Raw genomic sequence first — 21,901 nt, forward strand, 5'->3', positions numbered from 1 at the left:
ACACATGTTAATGAGCTCCAACTGCATGCCAGACACTGTCCTAGGTGCTGGGAGGCAGAAAGGAACAGACAGACAAAAAGCTAAGACAAATGTACAGAAATAGAGCTCTAGAAGATGTTCAGCAGGTTCCATGAGAAGGTGGCATGGGAGAGGAAAGGCATTCGGGGCCAAAGGGGTGGACACAAGGAACACACCTCCTAAGGAGCATCAGGAACACAGTGGTCCTGCCCACACTGGGCAGGACTTGGAAGTGGTATGTCTGGTTCTTGTCCTTCGTTTTGAAGAATTTAGGATTGCTATGGAGGTGGGTTAGATGCAGAGTTGTTGGGGACGGAAGCCAACTCCTCCAGAAGATTGCTCTAGCACGGCATAGACAACCTAAAGTCGGGCCTCCCTGGTTCAGTCTGTCTCCTGGCTTCATGGATGTAAACATGACACTGACTGTTTTGCTATCGAGTTCTAGTTTTCTTTCTGTTGCTGTCATAACGACCTTGACCAAAGGAACTTGGAGAGGAAAGGGTTTATCGCTCTCACACTTCCACGTCAGGCCATCATGGAGGGAGCCAGCGCAGGAACTGAGGCAGGATCAGAGACCACACAGGAACGCCTCTCCCTGGCTCCCACGATGGCTTGCTCAGCTTGCTTTGTTATTACAGCTCAAGACCACCTGCCAGGGATGGCATCTCCTGTAGTGGGCCAGCCCCCCCCCCACTAATCATTAATCTAGAAAATGTTCCCACAGATCTGCCTACAGGCCAGCTGATGGAGACACTTTCTTGACTGAGGTTTCCTCTTCCCAGATGAGCCTATTGTGGGTCATGTTGATGAAAATTAACCAGTACAAAGTATAAAATGAGAGCAGTTGCATGGTGCGTGGAGTCATGCACGTTGCTTGGTTGTTATTCTGACTTTCAGTCCAGAGTCCGTTACCCTGGACCTCATTCAAGTTAGGAGTTTAACTAAGGAACATATGCTACTCCAGAAGCCTTCCAGGACCAGAGGCTTCCTTGGATTTTGCCCCAAAAGATTTTTCTAGGAGAGCTTAGGGAGAGAGCTCAGCTGTAAAGTGCTTCTTATGCAAGCATAAAGACCTTAGTTCCATCCCCAGAGCCTATGTTTTACAATCTAGGTGTAATAGCGGCATGTGCCTGTAATCCTAGAGTTAGGGAGGTAGGGACAGGAGGGTCTCTAGAGCCAACCAGCCTAGATATTTGGCAATCTTTGGGTTGGTGAGAAACTCCGTATCAAAACTCCGTATCACACATGCATATGTGAGCACACCCTCTTGTAGACACTTGCACACACTCCAGATTTGTGGATAAAATGGCCAGTGCTTGGATTAGTCCATTATGTGTTCAGATAATTCCACTGGGCTGCTCCAAAAAGCAGAGGCTGCGGGGAAGCTGGTGCTGTGAGAATACAATATACACAAGAATATCAGGGCATGGCTAGCCTAACTTTGCCAGGGATCCCGCTAATGCTGGACGGCCCCTTCCTGTCTAGTCTCCCTAGATGAAATATTGTCGGTCTCCTTTGGGCTAGGGGAAGGCAGGACCTGGTTCTCACTTTGATCCCTTGTTCCCCTCTGCAGACCAGCAATGCCATCCTCATCATCTTTGTCAGCTACTTTGGCAGCCGGGTGAACCGCCCACGGATGATCGGCATAGGGGGTCTCCTCCTGGCTGCAGGTGCCTTTATCCTCACCCTCCCACACTTCCTGTCGGAACCCTATCAATACACCTCAACCACTGCCGCGGCTGGTGAGTGACTCCGACTCCTGCTGTGAGGAGATGAAACTGGATGAGCATGGTGCAGAGTTGATGGTGGTACCCCAACGGTTGGGGTTTCCACTCTGGGTCATGCCTCTTTCCTCTCTTGCTGGAGACCCTCCTTGACTCTAGTAGTTCAGTTTCCCTCCAAACCGTCCTAACTGTGGAACCTATTGAAACACACAGAAGTATGAAGTAGCCTAGATACCTGGTTCCTGGCTTGTTGAGGATGAAGAGGCCCTGTGGTTGCTGGCCTGTCCCCATGATTCCTTGTGCTTTATGCCAGGGTCAATCCAAACACTACCTGCCTGGAACCAGAGCCGACAGAGGCCTGGAAGAAAGAGAACCAAAGTGTAGAACACTATGAAGTTTGAGGGTTTTCTTGATGTTTTGCAGCTGTTTGTTAAACCCATCGATTTTACTTTAAATTACATAGTATTTGTATGGTATAGTCACTGATGCTGGGACACTAATGGGGTGCAGAGAAAAGTCATAAAATAAGGACTTATGTAATTTTTCCAGGGAAATATGAACAAATGTCTGTTCACTCCACATGACATCCCAAAATGATGATTCTACTCAGCTCTAGCTTGGTGAACCAATAAGTTTATTCGGGCTTATTACAGGAGCATGTGTAAGGGATTATAATAACATGGGTAAGGGATTGCAGGAGCAGGGGAAGGGATTGCAGGAGCATGGGTAAGGGATTATAACAGCATGGATAAGGGATTACACAAGCATTGGAAGGGATTTCAGGAGCATGGGTAACTCTAAGGTGGCCACATCACCAAAAGGCACACTCCATCATGGGTGAAGACTCACAAGAGCTGTATCCTTAGAGCTCCCTGGATAACTGTAGGCAACCCTACCAGAAGCTCCTCCTCCCCAGCAGCTGATTCCTGCTGTGTATGACCTGGGGGAAAGCTTTGTAAATCTTGTAACTTTATGAACTTCTGAGTCTTACTGGTTTCTATAGTTTCCTTAGTCTTAACATTCCTGTTCTACCTCAACTTTCCCAATGCTGCAATCCAGTTCCTCATGTTGTGGTGATTCCCAACCATAAAATTATTTTTGTTGCTACTTCAGAACTGTAGTTTTGCTACTGTTATGAATCATGTAAATACCTGATATGCAGACAGCTTTAGGTGACTTCTATGAAAGGGTCATTCCACTCTCAAAAGGGTTGAGAACCACTCTTCCAACCTGAAGGGAATGTTCAGTTAGGAGGAAATTGTTGCCTAGTAGGTCTTGGAACTTGAAGATATTCAAATATCTCCTCATGGTCCAAGTAGCTAAGGAGAGAGAGACAGGGAGGCCTGTCTCTTGACCCTCATCTGGTATGGGCTCTTTCTGTGACCCATACTTCTGCTTTTTATTGGGATGCCTTGTGACAGGATGAAATAGACCAAGAATTTATGTGGTTAAACATGGTACTAACTAGTAGTGAAGGATCTAGGGAAAGGTAACCTTTCCTTACATTTTATTTTTAGAATTCTTTTAATTAGCATATATTAATTATGCATGATAATAGGTTTCATTGTGACATTTCCATACATGTACATGATGTATTTTGATCATATTCACTTTCTTTCTCCCACGCCTGCTAATCCTTTTCCTTTTCTCAACTAGCCCCCCTCTTCTACTTTCATGTCTGTCTGCACGCCTGTGTGTGTGTGTGTGTGTGTGTGTTCACGCACACGCCGTGCGCATGTGTATGCCTCAGTGAGTTTCATCAGGGTTCATTACAGGAGTGTAAGTGAGGGTTTATTTATAAGAGTTCAGGTGCCTTACCATTGGCCTCGACACTTGAAGAAAATGTTCCTTTCTGCCTATCAACCCATTAACTAATTATAAGCGGTCACTATTTTAAATTGCTGAGTGTGACAAATTTTAGATAGCTCTTTGTTGGGTGTGAGCATTACAAAAATTTCCTCTCAATCTCTGGCTCATCTTGCATAGTTTTTTTTAGCAGAATGTATGTCACTTCCAGAACAACAACAGCAACAAAAAAAAAGAGGTTTTAATTTTGGTGAAATCCAACTTTTCCTTATTTTTTCCCTTCCATGACTCATTTTTCTGGTACTGCATTCAAGACCTCTGCCTGGTCACAGGAAAGGGACATCTTTCTATGCATTTTCTCAAGGAGTTTCCATTGTTTTGTATTTACATGTAGACCTATGATCTGTTTTGAGTTAACCATTTATCAGTGCTCATGTTTTTCCTTTTGTGTATGCATGTAATTTTTCCTAGCACATTTTGTTACAAAAACTGTCTTTTCACCATACCATAATTTTGCACCATTATAACAGATCAGTTGTCTTGGGCTAAGGCTGCAGCTCAGCGGTAGAGAGTGTGCCCCAAATACACAGGACCCCGAGTTCTACCGTCCACACAGAGGAGAAAGTTGAGCACATCCATGGTTCCTCTCTGGCCTTCCTTTTCCTCCCATCGATCTGTCTGTCACTTTGCCAACACTGCATGCTTTCCCTCACCAGTGTTTTATTTAGTTTTGTTCTATTTTTCTGTAGAAACTTTGAGATCTGGTTGTTTATATTCAAAAGAAAAATATCCTTCTAGAATTTCTACTGGGATTAAATTAAATTCATAGATCAATTGGCATGCCTATTATGTGTAATCCTTTGATGCTTTTTGATTTTTTTTTTGAGACAGGGTTTCTCTGTGTAGTTCAGGCTATCCTGGAAATCTTTTTTGTAGATCAGGCTGGCCTCTGCCTCCTGAGTGCTGGGATTAAAGGTGTGCACCGCCACCATCTGGCTAATCTTCTAATTCTTAAATAGTGTGGCTCACCATTACCCCTGTGTTTAACATTGATTTATGACTAAACAAGCTCTAGGCTGATGAATGTCTTTATTCTTCAGAAGAACATAGTCCTTGGATGCCTTAATACCCATGGCCATCATTGCTACCCAGTGCTGTGGAAGCACCTGTCTTACCTATCTACAGTGCTCAGTGCCTATAGATATTTACCTACAAGGTTGTGGGTGTCTGTGTTCACTGTTGCTTGGGGGGCATTTCACCTACATTGTTGCTTCAATTTCCCCCTCTTCCTGAGATATATCCTTTGTTGTTTGATGAGTCCTTGGGTGATAAAAAGTCTCTGTCAGGTGCTCTAGTCATTTTCACAGGCACGTGGTCACCCTGAACTGATTAAAGGCTGAGCCTTGCTTCAAGTGAGCCAAGGATGAGGATTCTGAACATGGGTTCTGTCCTGTCCTTCCTCCTCTCTATCTAGACAGGGCATTGGAGACCAGCTCTGATGGAGAGTGGGGACTTGACCTTTCTGGTGCATGAAGACAAGGCTAATGAGATCAGCAAGGGAGCCTGGGGCACCGGGGCCAAGCTGAGGGGAGGACACTTTGCCAGACACCACACACCATGGCCTACTCAGTCAGGCTGGTCGGCTCCCCGTGGCCTGGGCCCACAGCCCATGGCATTTGCTTTGCACAACGTAGCCATGGGCGGGAGGTTAGAGATGGTCTCACTTTGCTCCTTATTAGGGATGGCTATTTAGATTGAGTTGGGCTTTACCACAAAGCCCCCAGATCACAGGGAGTCATACCAGCCCAATCTTAACCCCCACTGCTCCTGGCCAAATCACCACAGCTTGCCTGACAGGCCCGCAGTGTGCAAGGCTGCGGGGAAATATGGGCTATAAAGTTGTTTTTTGTTGTTGCTCATCCAGTTTGTGCAAACTCTGATTGCAACAATACAGCGGCACTGGCTTTGACTGGGACTCCAGCAACAGCTGGAAGTGTTCGGGGATGGACTCCCTTCGGGGCATCTTCCTGGTGCCAGGCAGGCCTTGGCCTAGGAGTCACATCTGTGGCTTTAGTTGGGCTGTGTACTAGGTGCTCATGCAGTGTGGAAGTGTGCCATGTTAATATGTTCAGATAAATAAATATTCATCAAGTCTCACTTCATCGGAAAAGGTTGATCGTGACTCTACTTCGAATGTATTCCTATGGGAACTTCAGCTTTGAATTATGCAAGGTCATGAGGCAAGGACATATTTCATTGGATATGATGCCCAAATGGTGTGCCTGAACTGTCTGCTGGAGCCAGGCAGTCCTCGGGTGAGACTGGGCTGGGAGACTCTCTGACGGTGTGGCCTTGGGCCACTTACTCCCTGCTTTGAATCTCAGTACCTCAGAGGGTCTAAAAGAGAAACACTCTCCCATAGAGCTCTGGTGGCTGCAGAGGCATGTGTCCTTGCACTTAGCCCCGTGGCTGTGATGTGACGTGGTATGGAGAAAGGGCTATAGGACACTGAGTAAACCAAGAGCCCCTCAGAGTCCCCAGTGAGGACACACATGGTGTCCTTTGACAAGCTCCTTGCTGTGTGCTGGACCGTTTGAGGAATGCTAGTCCTCACCCTAGGTCCTCCACTATCCATGTGGGATAGGGTCCCTCTGGATGACAGTGTGGGCTTCTGTTCTAACTAGTTGCCAGAGCCTCTCATTGGTAGATGGAGCATGAACCTTGACACTCAGATGCTGCCTCAGCTGCTGTCTTGTCAGCTTCCCTTAAGGAGGTATGCTTCCTTTCTAAACCTCAGTATCCTTACCTGTAAAATGGGAGCAATGATACTTTCTCATCCAGTGCGTTCTCAGAATAAAATTAAAGTGGAATAGCATAAACATATAGCAAATAACTTATGTAGATACAAAGAGTGTGGCTCATGGTGGCGTTGGGGAAATTTGTTTGCTTGCCTTGCTGTCTTCTGGGATCTGTTATTGACCAGGATCAGTCCCACACTCCTGCTCACGAGTATTTGCCGATTTCTTCCCCCACGGAACAAAGCTGCTCCAGAAATGACCATGGGAAATGAAGAGGAATATGATTTTCAGAGGGGGGAGTAAATTGAAGAAAGGCTCAACGTTGTGGGAAGTCACGAAGACCTTTAGCAACTAATTGCCTATTTAAAAAAATCTGTGCAGACATTTATGAATGTTTAGATTTTCTAAATGTCAGTGGGGTCCGGAAATGTGCCTTGGCGCCTTTAGAGACTAGCTGTCCAGCCAAAGCCTCCATCCAAGCCCACGTCTAGAAGGTGCAGAGCAGCTTTTGCAGATGGGAAACAAGCCAGCATGAGACCAGTTCCCCCAGGAGAAATGAGAAGGGGCTTTGGGAAGCAGTGTTTTGAGGGACTAGGAAAACCTGTTAAAGACTCAGTCCAGCCCATGCGGAAGTCTGCCTGGCAGACAATGGTTGCCTGGGCAGGAAGCTTCCCAGAGGCTGAGCAGGAGAGGAGGAGGGGAAGTTGTACTTGTGGAGTAATTAAGAAAAGAAATGGAAGAAGCCCTTCCAACCCCTTCCGTTTGAAGCTGCTGCTCCCCACCCTGTCCTCTCAATGGTGTCCCTAGGAAGGTGGGTAACGGGAAAGCGTGGAGAGCAAAGCCTTGGCCTCCAGAGTGACTTCAACACTCCCTTAAGCAGCTCTCAACCTCCAGAGCCAAACCTATCTCCTAAACCTGTAAGCCACACAGAGCCAGGACACAGATAGAATGGATCTGGAACATGAGTGCAGGCGGCTTTGGGGTAAACACCCCAGAAGCCATGGGGAGGTGGGGGTGTCTGGTGTGCAGGAAGCCTGGGTGTGCCCGTGGCACATTGTTATGTAGAGATAGAGCATCTATCTCTACATGCAGGAAGTTGAATGAGGTAGGGAGGCTGGTGTGTGTAGAGATGGATACTGGAGGGAGAAGAGGGTGGGTACCGGGTAGGGTGTGTGTGTGTGAAGGTATGGAGATGGGGGGTTGTGAGGAGGTGGGAGTATGGAACAAGGAGGAAGTGGGGTAAAGTGGAGAAAACGTGTGTAGGAGGAAGTGCGGGTGGGGATGTCGGGTGAGCATGCATTGAGGGGAAGCAGAGTGGCGTGTATATAAAGGATGGGGGAAGTGCTCGCTGGGGTGAGTGGGGGAGGTCGCTAGGGTGACAGTCTACCTAGTTGGAACTGTTGACCTGTTTAATCTGAGAGGGGAAGAATGCAACAAATACAAGTGGGGGAAATATCACAAAGCAGGAGTGCTATTAATTCAGCTAAAACAAAAACAGCCCTGAAAAGACGAGCAGGACAAAACCCAAGGAGGTTTGATGTGGATCCTCAAGCCATGGTGTAGGAAAGGACAAAAGCAAACATGGAGAAACGACAGCCTGTGCTTGGCAGCTGTGCTGAGTGTCAGGGAAGGGCAGAAAAGAACAAGGACTCCAAGGTTGGCGGAGCAAGCGCCACCACCACAGTGGCGTGACAGACAGCCCCCTCTCAAGGCACCAACCGTTGACCTAGCCTGTCCACTTTCTGTCTGGTTCTTGGAGCATCTATGTCTGGCAAAGTCAGGTGAATTGAAAACGTGACTCATCCTCCTAGGCCTCCTGCAGGAAGCTGAGTGTGACTCCTCCTCAGCTTCTGGCCCTTGGGGCCTGTTGCAGTCACTTTTCTTGTTCAGCAATGAGGCCGGGTGCTAGGCCTGCTGCAAGTGTCTGGGAGATGAGCTCCTTCCTGCTCTTCCATTAGGTCACTTCCTGGGTGGTCGGTAGACTGTCTCGGTCCCATCCAGGGCAGGGGGAAGGGCCCTGGCGGATAGCAAAGGCCTCTTACTATGTTAGTGGCTTTGGGCCTCCTAGGAAACAGTCCCTAGCCCACTGTGGAATGTGGTTTGAAGAAGCCATTAGCCGTCACTGTAGGAGGTAGTGAGTTACAGAAGCACCCAGGGAGGCAGGAGGGCAACTTTCTGCTCCTCCTGCTGTGCTCGGTGAGACCTAGGCTGTTGACTGTGCCCAGATACTTCCTGTGGCCCAAAGGCTTCACATGGATGCCTTAGGCAGTGTGTCCCCTGGGAGTGGGAGGCCAATGGGGCACTTTCTTTCTCCCATGACCAGGGGACTTTTAAGAACTCCGAGCTTGTGACATCTGTAATCAGAAAAGATGGCAGCTTGGGCGTTGAAAAAGAGAAAGTAGCACAACAGACAACCAACCCACACACCAGGACCTGGCAGCCAGCTAAGGCTTTTGGGTATTCCTGTCTTCTTCCTAGCCTGGGGCAGGAGTGAGGAGAAGGATGAGTAGGGAACCTATCCTTCGTATCTGGTGCATGTCTTCAGAAGCTTTGATTGTAAAAAGCCTTAGTGGCTAAAGGGTTTGAAAACCGTGTTAAGTCATGGGCAGACATTTTTATTCAAGCACCAGGTAGCAAATATTTCAGGCCTGCCAACCCTTGAGTCTCTATGAAGCTGTTCAGCAATGTTACTGGGGCACAGAGTTTCCATGGGCAGTAGAGACAAGAGTATCTAGGTATGGGCTGTCATACTAATGGGCACAAACAGGGTGGGGATCAAATCTCACCCTAGTTAGTAGTTCCCCAAGCCCTACATTATAGGGTTCTCCTAGCCCAGGCCTACCCTTGGACTTAGAGCTGAACTCCTAGGATATGAACTACCCCAAGCTGCCTTGAGGTGGACAGCCAGGGACATGAGGACAGGCTTTCTCTCCCAAGGGACTCTTGTCTTTAGATCCTTGTCCTTAGACCCAGTATTACCTCAGTGGGTTCTAGTCTGCCTTCGAGAACCACCCAGACCAAGTCTATTAGTCCCCAGATGTGGGAAAGGCACCCTCAGCTGGGCTGAGCCTATCTCCCTTCAGCTCCGGGATCTTCATTCAACCTCAGAAAATATGGTGCAGGTCTCCCTAGGGAAAAGGCAGAGAAGTCTCCTCACCATGGACCCGAGGGTCCTAGAGCAGGCTTAAGCTGGGACCCTATGATCAAAATATCCAGGAATTCAACCCTGCAGAACTTTTTCTCACACCAGGCCTTACCTTCCTATTTGTTGTCTAGCTGAAGCCAAGCCTTGTATTCTTTCCCATGAGATCCACGCTCCTTAGTTGGAGCCCTTTTTTTTATCCTTGCGTCCATTTTTTTTTTAATTTTCAGCCTTCAGAATGCCTCCTGGTTCTCTAGCATTCCTGTTATCCTTAGACTTGCCAGCTGTGTCCCCGAGGTCAGAGCACACAGTGATAGACGCATGGCCAGGTAAGAAGTAACTGGTTCCCCCAGAGGACTCGTCAGATTTGGGTTCCCATCTTGCCTAGCAGATATAATGACAGACTTTGTCAACAGGCTGCCTCCAGTCAAGTCATGTCATGCCATGCTTCTGCTGGCTTAGGAGCCTCACTAACAAAGAAAATGTGTGTGTGGGAGGCAGTATGAATGACTTTTGTTGGCTCTGCTAACCCCTCTGGGTTCTCTTCAAAGAGCTCCCCGGCAGCCTGGGGAATAAATTTGTGAACAGTAAGTTCTACTTCACAACCAATGAAAGGTGCCGGGGAAGTGTGCATCTCCTTAAACAATAAATTCAGTGCTGCAAGCTGTCATCCTTTTCTCCCCTAGCCACTAAAGAAACTAGTCTGATGCTCAGAGTGTGGGCTCCTGTGCACTGGCCAAGGGCAATGAGGAGCTAGGAGGGGAGTCCCAGGCCAACAGTGTGGCTCATGCCCAGTACAGCAAGCCTCGTGCCCAGTACAAGTAGCATTTCCCTGGCCCCTTCTAGGACAAGGGAAGCAGCGTGGGGAGAGGACTCCAGTCCCAGAAAACACACACACACACTCACACACACACACACACTCACACACACACACACACACACACTCGCATGCTCCCCAACACCAGCAATGCCTTCCCTGTACAGGTGTAAACCCTTCCAAGCATACAGTTTGCTCTGTGATTTCTTTGTTGTAATCTGCTGTTGCTGGAAACCACTACTGGTCTTGTCTCTCATTACTGGATTCTTTCTCCGAGTTTTTAAAAGTCTGAGTAACATTGCTTGTCAGTGGGCTTTTCCCTTATCCATTTGAGTTTCTCAAAGTGACTCATCATTGTGAATGAAAAGTAGTATTATTAGAGGACCTTTATGTTCCAGATTATGATGTACAAGTTATTTTTATGGACTAATGTTTTATAAAACAAAGTTCCATGAATAAAGAGAGCACAAAGTTGTGAAGGGGTGGAAAGGCGGGGTGGATCTGGGAAGAGCTGGGGGGTGGATGAGGGTAAATACAATATAAATACATTGTATAAAGTTCTCAAAGAATCAATAAAATAGTATATTAAAATTTTTTTATTTGTAATGACACAGTAATTGCATATGCTTACGTAGTATGTGACATTTCAGCATACATATGCATGTATTCTGGTCAGATCAGAATGACTGACATATCTCTATCATCTCGTCACTTACCATTTCTTTATGTTGGAAACATCCATCCCTGCGCCACCCCTGCTGGATCCCTGCTCCACCCCTGTTCCATCCCTTCCTCGGTCCATGGGCCACATCCTAGCAAAGTTGACTTCCAGACACAAAAACTCCTATATTGCAAAACCACCAATGGATCCAGAAATCAGATCTGGAATTTTGCAGATAAAAAATTCAGGATGAATCAGAAGGTTGACTCGCGTGCTACCAAGGCAGGGCTAGGGTGACCTCAGGAGGGGTGAGGCCAGCCTGTTTCTAGTTAGCATTGCACAGTTCTGTGAAAATGATGGAAGCAGGCCTCTAGTGTCCTAACAGGGTTAAAGAATGTGCTTCGATGAACTTGTGCCTTCCTGGAGTTTACTTTGGGGCAGACAGGAAATAGGCTAGCATCTTGTTAATGATGGCTCTCCTCCCTCCCCAGGACCCCTTCAGTATGGAGGCAGACAGTGTTGGGTAGACAGATGGGTTCCAGAGGAAAAGTTCTGTAGTGGCTACAAAGGATGCCATTTCTCCAGTCTTATTACAGGACTTTTATTATCTTTAAAATTTTTTGAGAGGACAGATGTAGTGACACAAACCTTTAATCCCAGTACTCAGGAGGCAGAGGTAGGCAGATATCTGTGAGTTTGAGGCCAGCCTGGTCTATACAGTAAGTTCCAGGACAGCCAGAGCTCTATAGTGAGACCCTGTCTCAGAAAAAAAATTGTGGGGCTGAAGAGATGGCTCAGTGGTTAAGAGGACTTGCTCTTGCAGAGGATCCAGGTTCAGTTCCCAGCACCCACAAGGTGACTGGTAACCATCCCTAACTCCAGTTTCAGGGGAGTCAATGCCTTCTTCTGATACCCAGGGGTACCAGACACACAAATGGTGTATGCTCAGACATGCAGGCAGAACACTCATGCACATAAAATAAATCAATCTATACATTTTTCTTAAATTTTGTGTGTGGTATATGTGTATGGAAGTGTTCATGTGTGTGTATGTGTACATGTGCATATATGTACATTTGCGTGGAGGCCAGAAGTCAATGCTGAATGTTTTCTCAATCACTCTCAACTGTATTTCTTTTGAGACAGCATCTTTCGGTGAACCTGGAGCTCACCTATTTGACTCTGCTGTTGGCCAGTGAGTCCCAGGGATGGCCTGTCTCTGTGTCCTCCATGCTGGGACTACAGGTGCATGCTGGCAGGCCTGACTTTCTGTGTGCTGAGAATCTGAACTCAGGTCCTCATGATTGCACAGCCTGACTTTACTAACAGAGCATCTCCTAAGCCACAGTGAACATCCAGCGAATATGACTTGAGAAATGGTGAGGTGCTTATTGATCCCTTACATGGGCACAAGCCTCTGGAAAAGACTGAGAACTCTGCCCCAGGGAGGAAGTGGGAGACTACAGCCCAGAAAGCCAGCCTAGCTGTGACATACTCAGTCATCCTCTCTGTTGAGAACCTGCCCAAGTCCCCTCCAAGGCCTGTTTTTTCCCTCTTCCTGCCTCTGCAGTCACCTTCCATGATGCCCTCCCCACTCTTCATGCTGATGGTTTTTGAAGAGAAGAATTTAATGATCTAAAATTCTAAGAAGATCCTATTCTCACCCAGGGTGTGATAGCCAGGGCCACCCACTACAAGGTGGTCCCTGGCTTGTTCCTAAGATCTTGCATGAGACATTCTCTCACAGGGACCTGAGCTTGCCAATTAGACTAGGCTAGGTGGCCAGCGATCCCCACCTCATCACTGGCATTACAAGCATGTGCCATTATGCTGGATTTTGCATATGAATTCTGGGGATCAAAATCAGGTCTTCGTGCTTAGAGGTCAGGCACTTAATGAATCAGTCACCTCCTCATCTCTGACTACTGTTCCTTTTCACAAGTGTCAGAGCAGGCTCTGAAGTAGGCTTGTGCCCCATTCACAACTGGCATGAGGAAAACCATGTTCTCCAGAGACCTCTTGAATCAATGTGGGAGACAGAATAAAGCCACGGAGAATTTGCAGACTTGGATGGGGCTACGGCCAGCTGATTATTTTTTTTTATATTTGCTTTGAATAGGAGGCATTTCTGACCCGCACGCTGACATTTTTTTAACCTAGTAATAGTGAAGCAATCCCCAGAGACTCTGGCTGCTGGACACTTCATTGCGTGAAGCTTCATGGGGATTTTTGTGGTTTTGGCATACCACGCAACATGCCACATGAAGACTTAATAAGGCAGTCAATGCTTTTACGATCTTCAATGACCATTAAATGTCTCACACAAAAAAATGCTTTTGTCAGCCAAGGCAGCAACAATGTTCTCATAAATTTGAGTCTAGTCAAATAACAAAGATGGACAAAACCAGGAAGTAGTGCTTAGAATTAACTCTTACTTTCTGGCCCTTGGTTTCCCCGGGGAGTTCCTCAAGTCCCTTCACACATCATCCTCCTGCTACAGTGTGACCTTGGGCACGCTTTCACACTCACTCAACTGTGGAGCCCCCACAAGCCCCAGCCCTGTATCACACAGCAGCACCCTCACCTGTGTGAGCTCTTGGCAGTTCTGGCTGAGGGACTCCCTACCCTTCAATCAGAGCCTTTGGAACACAGGCCTTATCCCTCAGCCCCCCTCCTTCAAATTTTATTGCATTGCCCTGTCAAGGTCTTTACCTGACTGGGGGTTTCCTCAGACTGCAATCTGGGCCTGCGGTAGCTGTGTTGCGTACCAACCTCTTCAAACTTCTAAGCCTTTGTGTCGCCCACTTCTGAGTGCTGAGCTACCCCTGGCTTCCCACTGTTCAGAGGCCCCTTTTCCAAATCCCCACCCCCCTACCACCACCACCACCACCACCACCAAACTCTGAGTTTCCTGTCTTTCCCATTTGCCTTTTGCCCTGTCTCCTGGTGCATGCGGGGCAGTAGGTTTTTGTTTGTTTGTTTTTTGTTTTTTTTCTGATTGTGGTGAAATGTGTAACATGAAACTTGGGATGCCAGCACTGTAAGATGATGGTGGTGCTGCTAAGTGCGGCCATCACAGCTACCCATCTCCAGAGAGTTCTCATCTGAATCCACTGTACAGTCTTCATTCCCTTCTCCCCCAGCCACTGGCCAACCTCGTTCCACTCTCTGGTTTTATGAGTTTGACCACTTTAAAAGCCTCCTATCGATGGAGTCAGACAGGATTTGTGGCTTTGTGTCTGGCTTCTTTCACTTAGCACACGGTGTCCTGAAGGCTAATAACTATTAGACTGACTGATATTCTATACTATGCACCATATTTGACTTATTTGCTGGGTTGCTTCTACTTCTTGGTTTTCGCCAATAAAGGTGCCATAAATATGGGAGCATAAAGATGACGTCAAGCCTCTGCTTTTGCTGATTTTGATTATTAAGGAATTGCTGGGTCATTTGGTAATTCTGTTTTTGAACCTGTTTTGCAGAGTGGCTGGTGCTTCACGAGCAGTGCACCAGGGTCCCCTGTGTCTGTATTGTCACCAATACTTCTTGTTTTCTGGCTTTCTGGTGCTAGCCATCCTGTGGGGTGTTAAGTGCTATCTCATTTTGGTTTTGATTGGTGAAGCAATACTGTGGTTGCCTTTTTAGCAACCTGTGGGCAGTGGTGAGTTGAAGAATATGTAAGCATCATGCCTGTGCCCCTCTGTCATCTGCATGAAGAGGGTCCTCTTACGGTCACTAGTCAGATAACAAGAGACTAAAGTGGAAGTGAATCTTGGTGCAGGTGTTTTTCAACAGGCAGATATCACCCACACTGCCATTCAGATCCAGGCACGGGCCTTCAGTGGCTGAAATGGACACGGGGACAGTCTTTATACTTCTCTCCTGGTATTATCATTTGTTTTCAGATGACCTTTAAACTATTCTTGAGTAGATAATGGGCCCTTGTCTGGGTCAAAGTCATCTGTATCCTGCACCACCCATGAGCATTGGTTAGTAGTGGTAGTAATAATTTGGTTTGCATGTTATGTGGACCAGGCTGTCCTCTAACTGGTAATTCTTCTGCCTCAGCTCCTTGAGTGCTAAGATTACAGATGAACTGCCACACACAACTTCACATACTACTTAATCCTATAATACTTGACCTTGGTCCCCTCTTTTTTTCTGGGTCAGAAAAGAGAGCCCCTTTGCTGGAAGTCTGCATGCGGGTCTTGTACAGACCCTAGCATTGAGAACAAGCAGTGATGGGGCTAGGCCAGAAGAGGCCTGGGCAGGAGAGGAAAGGTCAGTAGAGAGGACAAAGCCCAGTCCTACCATTTAGTTCATGCCTTACCTTTCCTCTCCAGGGAGCTCTGGGCCCCCCAACTCAGGACAGCACCTCCAAAAAAATCTTAAGTAGGAATAAAACTGATTCCATTAGTGTTTGTGAAAATTCCACAGTGTGAGAATGGTGATGTCAGTGATTTCCATTGGCCAGAATGAGACAGAAATACAAGGAATCTGGAAAAGATCCCTCAACCCCCTCAAGGCCTTAGAAAGCCAACAATGTTGATGGTTTAGTGTGGACCAAATTGAAAACAGAGACATGGAAGCAGCCGCCAAGCCTGGTGAGGTCCAAGCCACAGGAACCATGGCGTCCAAAGGTCGTTCTGGGATGACTGGAGCCCTTCAAGAAAGATTTCTGGGTGCAGCCCAGCTCCCCAATCTGTAATATGAGAGGGTCCCCAAACCCCTTGTTTGCTGAATGCGTGATTCTTCACTTAATCTTAACCAAAAGGCCAAGAAGCATTAAGAGTCTATGATTCTGGGGAGCTACCAAGGTGTGGTCAGGTCACTAGACATCTTAGGCAGCAAGTCCTTCGATGGTGAGATCATTCAGAAGTGAAGGGTTAGGGGATCAAGACCCAGGGGAGACCAGAGCCAAGGCTGGCGGTGACATGGTCTTCTGCTGACCAGAGTTCTGGGTTAGGGTTAGGGTTAGGGTTAGGGTTAGGGTTAGGGTTAGGGTTAGGGTTAGGGTTAGGGTTAGGGTAGGGTTAGGGTTAGGGTTAGGGTTAGGGTTAGGCCGGCGGTGACATGGTCTTCTGCTGACCAGAGCTCTGGGTTAGGGTTAGGGTTAGGGTTAGGCCGGCGGTGACATGGTCTTCTGCTGACTAGAACTCTGGGTTTTGACTGTGGCTCCATTCTCCTATGTGGGTGGTGCTTTCCTCCGGGGCTGCAGTACTGAACCACCATGCTCAGCCCTCTGCCAGCAGCGCAGAGGAGGAGGAATGGATGCTCCTTCCACATCCCGGGCAGAGCTGCTCTGCTGCAGAGGCCACAGTCCACCTTGCTCGCACCTCAGCCTCCGTACGTCCTTCTGTCCGTCAAGCAGAGGAACACTCCTCAGGGAGCATGTCCTGGTCTCCTATTCCCTGGCCCTCCTTCCCTTCCACTTGGGTATGGAGAAAGGACAGGACAAGAGCAGGATTGGAGGGCAGATGGTGGAAACAGGAGGCCAGGGTGGTGGTGACCAGGGGGCGTGCTCATTGCAGGAAACAGCAGCCACCTTCAGACCAACCTCTGTCAGAAGCATTTGCCAAACCTGTCGCCCAGTAAGTGCCACAGCACTGTGCCAGATACCCAAAAAGAGACCAGTGGCATGTGGGGCCTGATGGTGATTGCTCAGCTGCTGGCCGGCATTGGGACAGTGCCCATTCAGCCATTTGGGATCTCCTACGTGGACGACTTTGCGGAGCCCACCAACTCACCTCTGTATATCTGTGAGTCTTCAGCTTTAAGAGGGCTATGGGGGAGGGGGGGTTCAAGGCTTGATGTGGTGCCCTCCAAAGCTCCTGGGACTGAAATGGCCCCAAGATCCTCTTGGCCCACAACATAGTGGATGATAAAGATCTGTTCTGCACACCAGCAGTTTCCTTCCACTTGTATGAGCCTTGAGTGGCTTGCCCAGGTCTTCAGGCTCTCACCTGGAGGACAGAGCCAAGATTCTTTGTGTGTACCATGTGCTTTGGGATTATAGGAGCAGGTCACCATTTAGCCCTGTTTTGAGCCTTTGCCATGATAACATGACATTGTGTTCTACCAAGCATACTCCGGAGAACCATGCAATTGAGTTCTTGAAATGTAACAACAACAAAACACATCATGTTTTAAGTAAGTTTAAAATTTGTATTGGGCAAGCTCATTTCTAATTTAAATTTTAAAAAATTGTATTGGGCCCCATTCATAACTATCCAGCAGACCATGTGGCCTCTGGGCCATGGGTTAGACACTCTGCTGATCCTCCACGAATCACCCAGTTCTCCAGGCTCACACTGGGTGATACGCTACTCCTCTGAGCTGTGGACAGGCTGTCATGTGTGAAGCAGATGGCCAACCGGTGCTTGATTCCTTCCCTTAGAAAAAGTCACATTGAGCTTTCCAGGACCTCAGGTCACAAATTACATCTCTGACTCCACCTTTACCTGCCAGAGCCAACAGCACTGTGTACACAGCTTTACCCACTAGCACACCCTGACCTGGCATCTTTAAGATGCGGTGGAAGCCGGTACAATGCAGGTCAAGAGATCTCGCTGGCAGGTGCCAGAGGAGCAGCAGGCTCGGTTCTGCCAGCCTTGGCATCTGGTCCTTATCTGCAGGAGATGCAGTAGGAAGTGTCATAGGCATGTCATGTCATTATTCCCAAGGGACAGTGGGCGCTAGCACAGGAATCTCCCTCAGTTGCGGAACATTCTCAATGCCCCTCAACCCCTTATCCCTTGCTTCAATTCCCAGCCATCTTATTTGCTATCGCTGTGTTTGGACCGGCTTTTGGGTACCTGCTGGGCTCAGTCATGCTGAGGATCTTTGTGGACTACGGCAGAGTGGACACTGGTGGGTATGCAGAGGACACTCCTCGCTCTTGTCACCATCACCCCCCCTTTTCTGTTTTGTTGTTGTTGTGGGTTTGTTTTTGTTTTTGTCTTGTTTTGTTTTTGAGACAGGGTTTCTCTGTGTATCTTTGGAGGCTGTCCTGGAACTCACTTTGTAGACCAGGCTGGCCTCAAACTCACAGAGATCCTCCTGCCTCTGCCTCCCAAGTGCTGGGATTAAAGGCGTGCACCACCTCCTGTTCTTATCAACCTTTTACTGGTGCTTCTGATTTAGTTCCTTACTCTTGGCTGCCTAGAGAAACCAGCAATGGGTCCATGTTGGACCATGCCCATCACTGAATGATTGGAAATCATTCTGCCACTTTCTTCAATAAAAGAAAGATTCTGTGTCCATGTTTAATGTCAAGTAACATAATGGAGGTTTCTTGGTGGCGTATAGGGAATATGTTCAGGGAAACATTTGACCTCTTTTGCAGGCCAGGCAACCCACTGTGTTGATGGCTATATCCCCAGGCAACCAAGAATTATGGGCCTGCCTTTCTTAGGGATCCTCAGAAGTAGCATGTAATAGAGCTCAATGGTTATGAGTAGAGGTTGGAGTGAAGGGACCAGACCCTCACCCAGCCCCCTGCTTTAGCAGCCATGACAGGCCGAAGAAAAGACCCAGCAAGACAAAGACCCCTGACTCAGCAACATTTGCTGAGCTCCTGACCTTGCCCGACCTTCCAGTCACTAGAAAGTCAGATACCCTTCATGTGGCAAGGAACCAATCAGAAATTAGCTGGCGGGTTCTGTATGTGCTTTACTGTAGCAGCATAACAACTTCCCTGGGAAGGCCTATAGGCCATAGCAACCAGTTGGCCAATCAACACAAGACAGGTCGCCCAAGCGCAGAAGTGCACCAGTCCTGAGACTGTCACAGACTCCAGACATTCCCTTGCCCTACCCCAATAAATGTCCTCCCTCTGGGTCCTTCTCACTCCACCTGCCATGTTGAACAGATGGATGACCCAGGTTAATACAATTAACTTGTTAATTTATTAAAGGCTCTGCCTTTGCATCGGATCAGGTCTTTTGATTTGGAGTTCAGAATTTGGACACAACAGGGGTACCAGGGAGACAGGTTTGAAATTGACTAGTGGACCAAGGATTTGGTTTCCTGATTGGCTAGAGGGAGTCGGATGTGTGTAACTCTTACCCCACAGACGTGCTAAAGGAGGCAGTAGGATGATGGGGGCAAAATGTGCAGTGCACGAACCATGCCAACCCGCTGGAGACCACATCGTTTTGCCATTATTCCCGTCAACAACTAGCGAAGAAACACAGTGAGAAGAGGGGGTAGGCACTGGGAATTTTCTAGGGGCTCCATGTGCTCTGGGACCACCAGAAAGGCCTGGAGAGGCAGCATTGTGACCAGGGTCCTACATCATGGGGTGTCTTGTCACCATAATGAGAAGAAAGTCAGTGAAATCCCCTTGAACTGAATTTCCCTTTCTAGTCACAGAAATTGAGTTGCACGCATTCAACCAACAGACACTTCCATCCTTTGTCTTCTTTTCAGCGACAGTGAACTTGAGCCCAGGTGACCCCCGATGGATCGGAGCCTGGTGGCTGGGCCTGCTTATTTCTTCAGGCTTCTTAGTTGTTACGTCTTTGCCTTTTTTTTTCTTCCCTCGAGCAATGCCCAGAGGAGCAGAGGTAAGTTTCCCAGAGCCCACGACTCTGTGGGTGTAGATGCTTAAGCGAAGGACACGGGGTTGGAAAATACACAGCTGGGGAAGCTGCAGCTGCTCCAGCAAACTGAGTGACATGATGACAAGTCTCCGGACACAGGGCTCATCAGAGACTGAGAGGAGGTACCCCTCAGTGTTCTCGTACCATGCTGTCATCTCAAAGACCAGAGCGGCTCCAGGGAGCCTAGTTTAGAAACTCCTGGGTTCTCCCAAGAAGGGATAAAGAGTTACGAAACAATAACAATGAACTGTGGGCGGGGATAGGGAGATAACTCAGTCCATAAAGGGATGCAGATGTGAGGACTAGAGCTTGATCCCCACGGCCTCACTTTCTAAAAAAGCCAAGCATGGTGGTGTGCAATTACCATCGCAGTGCTGGGAAGCAGAGAAATGGGAGGATTCCCTGGAGCTTCCCAGACAGCCAGCCCACATGGGGCTCTCCAGGCCACCTAAAGACCTTTTCTTGAAAAAAATCAAAATCAAGATGGCTGGTGCCTGAAGGATGACACCCAAGGTTGTTCTCTGGCCGGCACATTAACACACACACACACACACACACACACACACACACACGCACGCACGCACGCACGCACGCACGCACTCAACATGAGCATGCGATGAGGCGCAGTTGACCTCTACATTTAATAGAGTTTCCTAAGGTTTGAGGCTGAAAGCCGGAGTGGGAAGGGGAGCCCGAGGCATGAAGGTACAGTGAAAGGATGGGTTACGTGCCGCAGGGTCGTAGCTGCTAGAGAAAGGAAGTAGGAAGCTGAGAGTGGGAAGCAGCAAAGAGGGGGCTGATTAGGGCCCTTATGTGAGGTTGAAATGCTTAATGTTTTCTCCTGTGAGTTCCAGACTCTGTAGTGACGGGCCATTCTCCGGCCACCTAGTGACAATATGACAGGTGCTGAGGTTGGGGTTCATGAAGGAATGGAAGTTGGAGATCTGAGAGGCTCAAGAAGGGCCAGGGAAATGGCCATCAGAGCGATGGGGCAAAGGACAGGCTGGTTGTTCCTGGAGGGGTGATGTAAAGATTTGGTTGTGAATTAGGTTGGAACTCATACTTTGTGTCTGGGATTTGAGACAGAAATGGGCCCCACTGTGGGAAAGGGGACATGGGTAGAGGCCTGGAGCTTATCCCAGGGAAGCATTTAAAAGGTTATTGTAACGTTTAGTCTTCCTGCCCGCCATCTGGTTCCTGTTGCTGCTTTCAGCTCCCAAATAACACACAAGACACTATATTAATTATGAAGCTGTTGGCAGTTTGGTTGGTTTCTTATTGGCCAGCTCTGATTTGATTATTAACCCATAATTACTAATATATATTTTATAAGAACTTATCTTTTTGAGGACGTACTCCTGAGCACCCGTTGCTCCGGCAAGAGCTCTCCTCACTACAATTCCCAGAATCCTCCTAGACTCCTAGTCCCATCTATTTTGTTTCCCTATTGGGCAACAGCGCTTTATTTAAGCCAATCAGACACATATTTACAGAATATGTCTCCCAACAGTTTGTGGCATATTTTGATGGGGTGAGTTGGACAGATCTGTGCTTGAAGACGATTCTAGTCATAAGCTAGTCAGATGATCTTAGACAGGTTGCCTTGTTCCTAAGCATCCTCTCTTGTAAAGTTCTTGGGGGTGATTAGAGAATCTGCCTGGGAAGGAATTTGTGTGCAAGCAGGCAATGCATGGGGAATGATGAACATGTTGCCCAGAGCAGAGCAGGTGCTCAGTTAATGGGAGCACCAAAAGATCCTAATAGCAGAGATGGCAGAGCCCATGCCTATGTCTATGCAGTGACTCAGAGACCTGGGGCCTCTGTCTGGAGCTGCTGGCAAGGGCACTGAGGTAATATGCCCAGAAGGCACAGGTAACAGTTAGGACAGAGCCTGGAGCAGGACTCACCTTTGGGCTAACCCTAGAGAGGACACAGAAAGAAAGAGCTGAAAAGGGCAGACATTGGAGACCCCTGTTATCCTAGAAGTCAGCCAGCCATGGAATCTGCATGTGGGACACAGTGTAGTTATGACATACAGACAAGGGATAGGATCCAGGATGATGCTTTTGGCATCAGTCATGGGAAAGTCAGATGAAATAACATGCCCACGGGTACTGTGGGAAGCATTGGCATGGATTAGCTCTGGTCTGCCCTCCCATACATACATGTGATCCTTGAGCCACTGAGTCCAGAGAGTCAAGGGCTCAGGGATGGGCCATTAACATCACCATGTTTGCTGTCTTCAGAGGTCTGTTATCACGGATGAAACAATGAAGATGGAGGAGGACAAGCCAAGAGGCTCCCTGATGGATTTCATTAAACGTAACTGACT

The 21,901-nt window shown here is 48.0% G+C and overlaps 1 protein-coding gene across 1 annotated transcript in view; it reads left to right on the top strand.

Annotated features, from left to right (window-relative positions):
- Nucleotides 1-21,901, top strand: part of Slco2a1 (solute carrier organic anion transporter family member 2A1) — a 70,102-nt gene that overhangs the window by 32,616 nt on the left and 15,585 nt on the right. Inside the window, exons 3-7 of the mRNA XM_005072032.4 lie at nt 1,592-1,760; nt 16,498-16,725; nt 17,738-17,836; nt 19,397-19,533; nt 21,816-21,891. Coding sequence (XP_005072089.1) covers nt 1,592-1,760; nt 16,498-16,725; nt 17,738-17,836; nt 19,397-19,533; nt 21,816-21,891 — 709 coding nt within the window. The remainder of the gene's footprint in view (nt 1-1,591; nt 1,761-16,497; nt 16,726-17,737; nt 17,837-19,396; nt 19,534-21,815; nt 21,892-21,901) is intronic.

Source organism: Mesocricetus auratus, unplaced genomic scaffold (genome assembly GCF_017639785.1).
Source record: "Mesocricetus auratus isolate SY011 unplaced genomic scaffold, BCM_Maur_2.0 Super-Scaffold_100691, whole genome shotgun sequence".
Taxonomy (NCBI): Eukaryota; Metazoa; Chordata; class Mammalia; order Rodentia; family Cricetidae; genus Mesocricetus; species Mesocricetus auratus.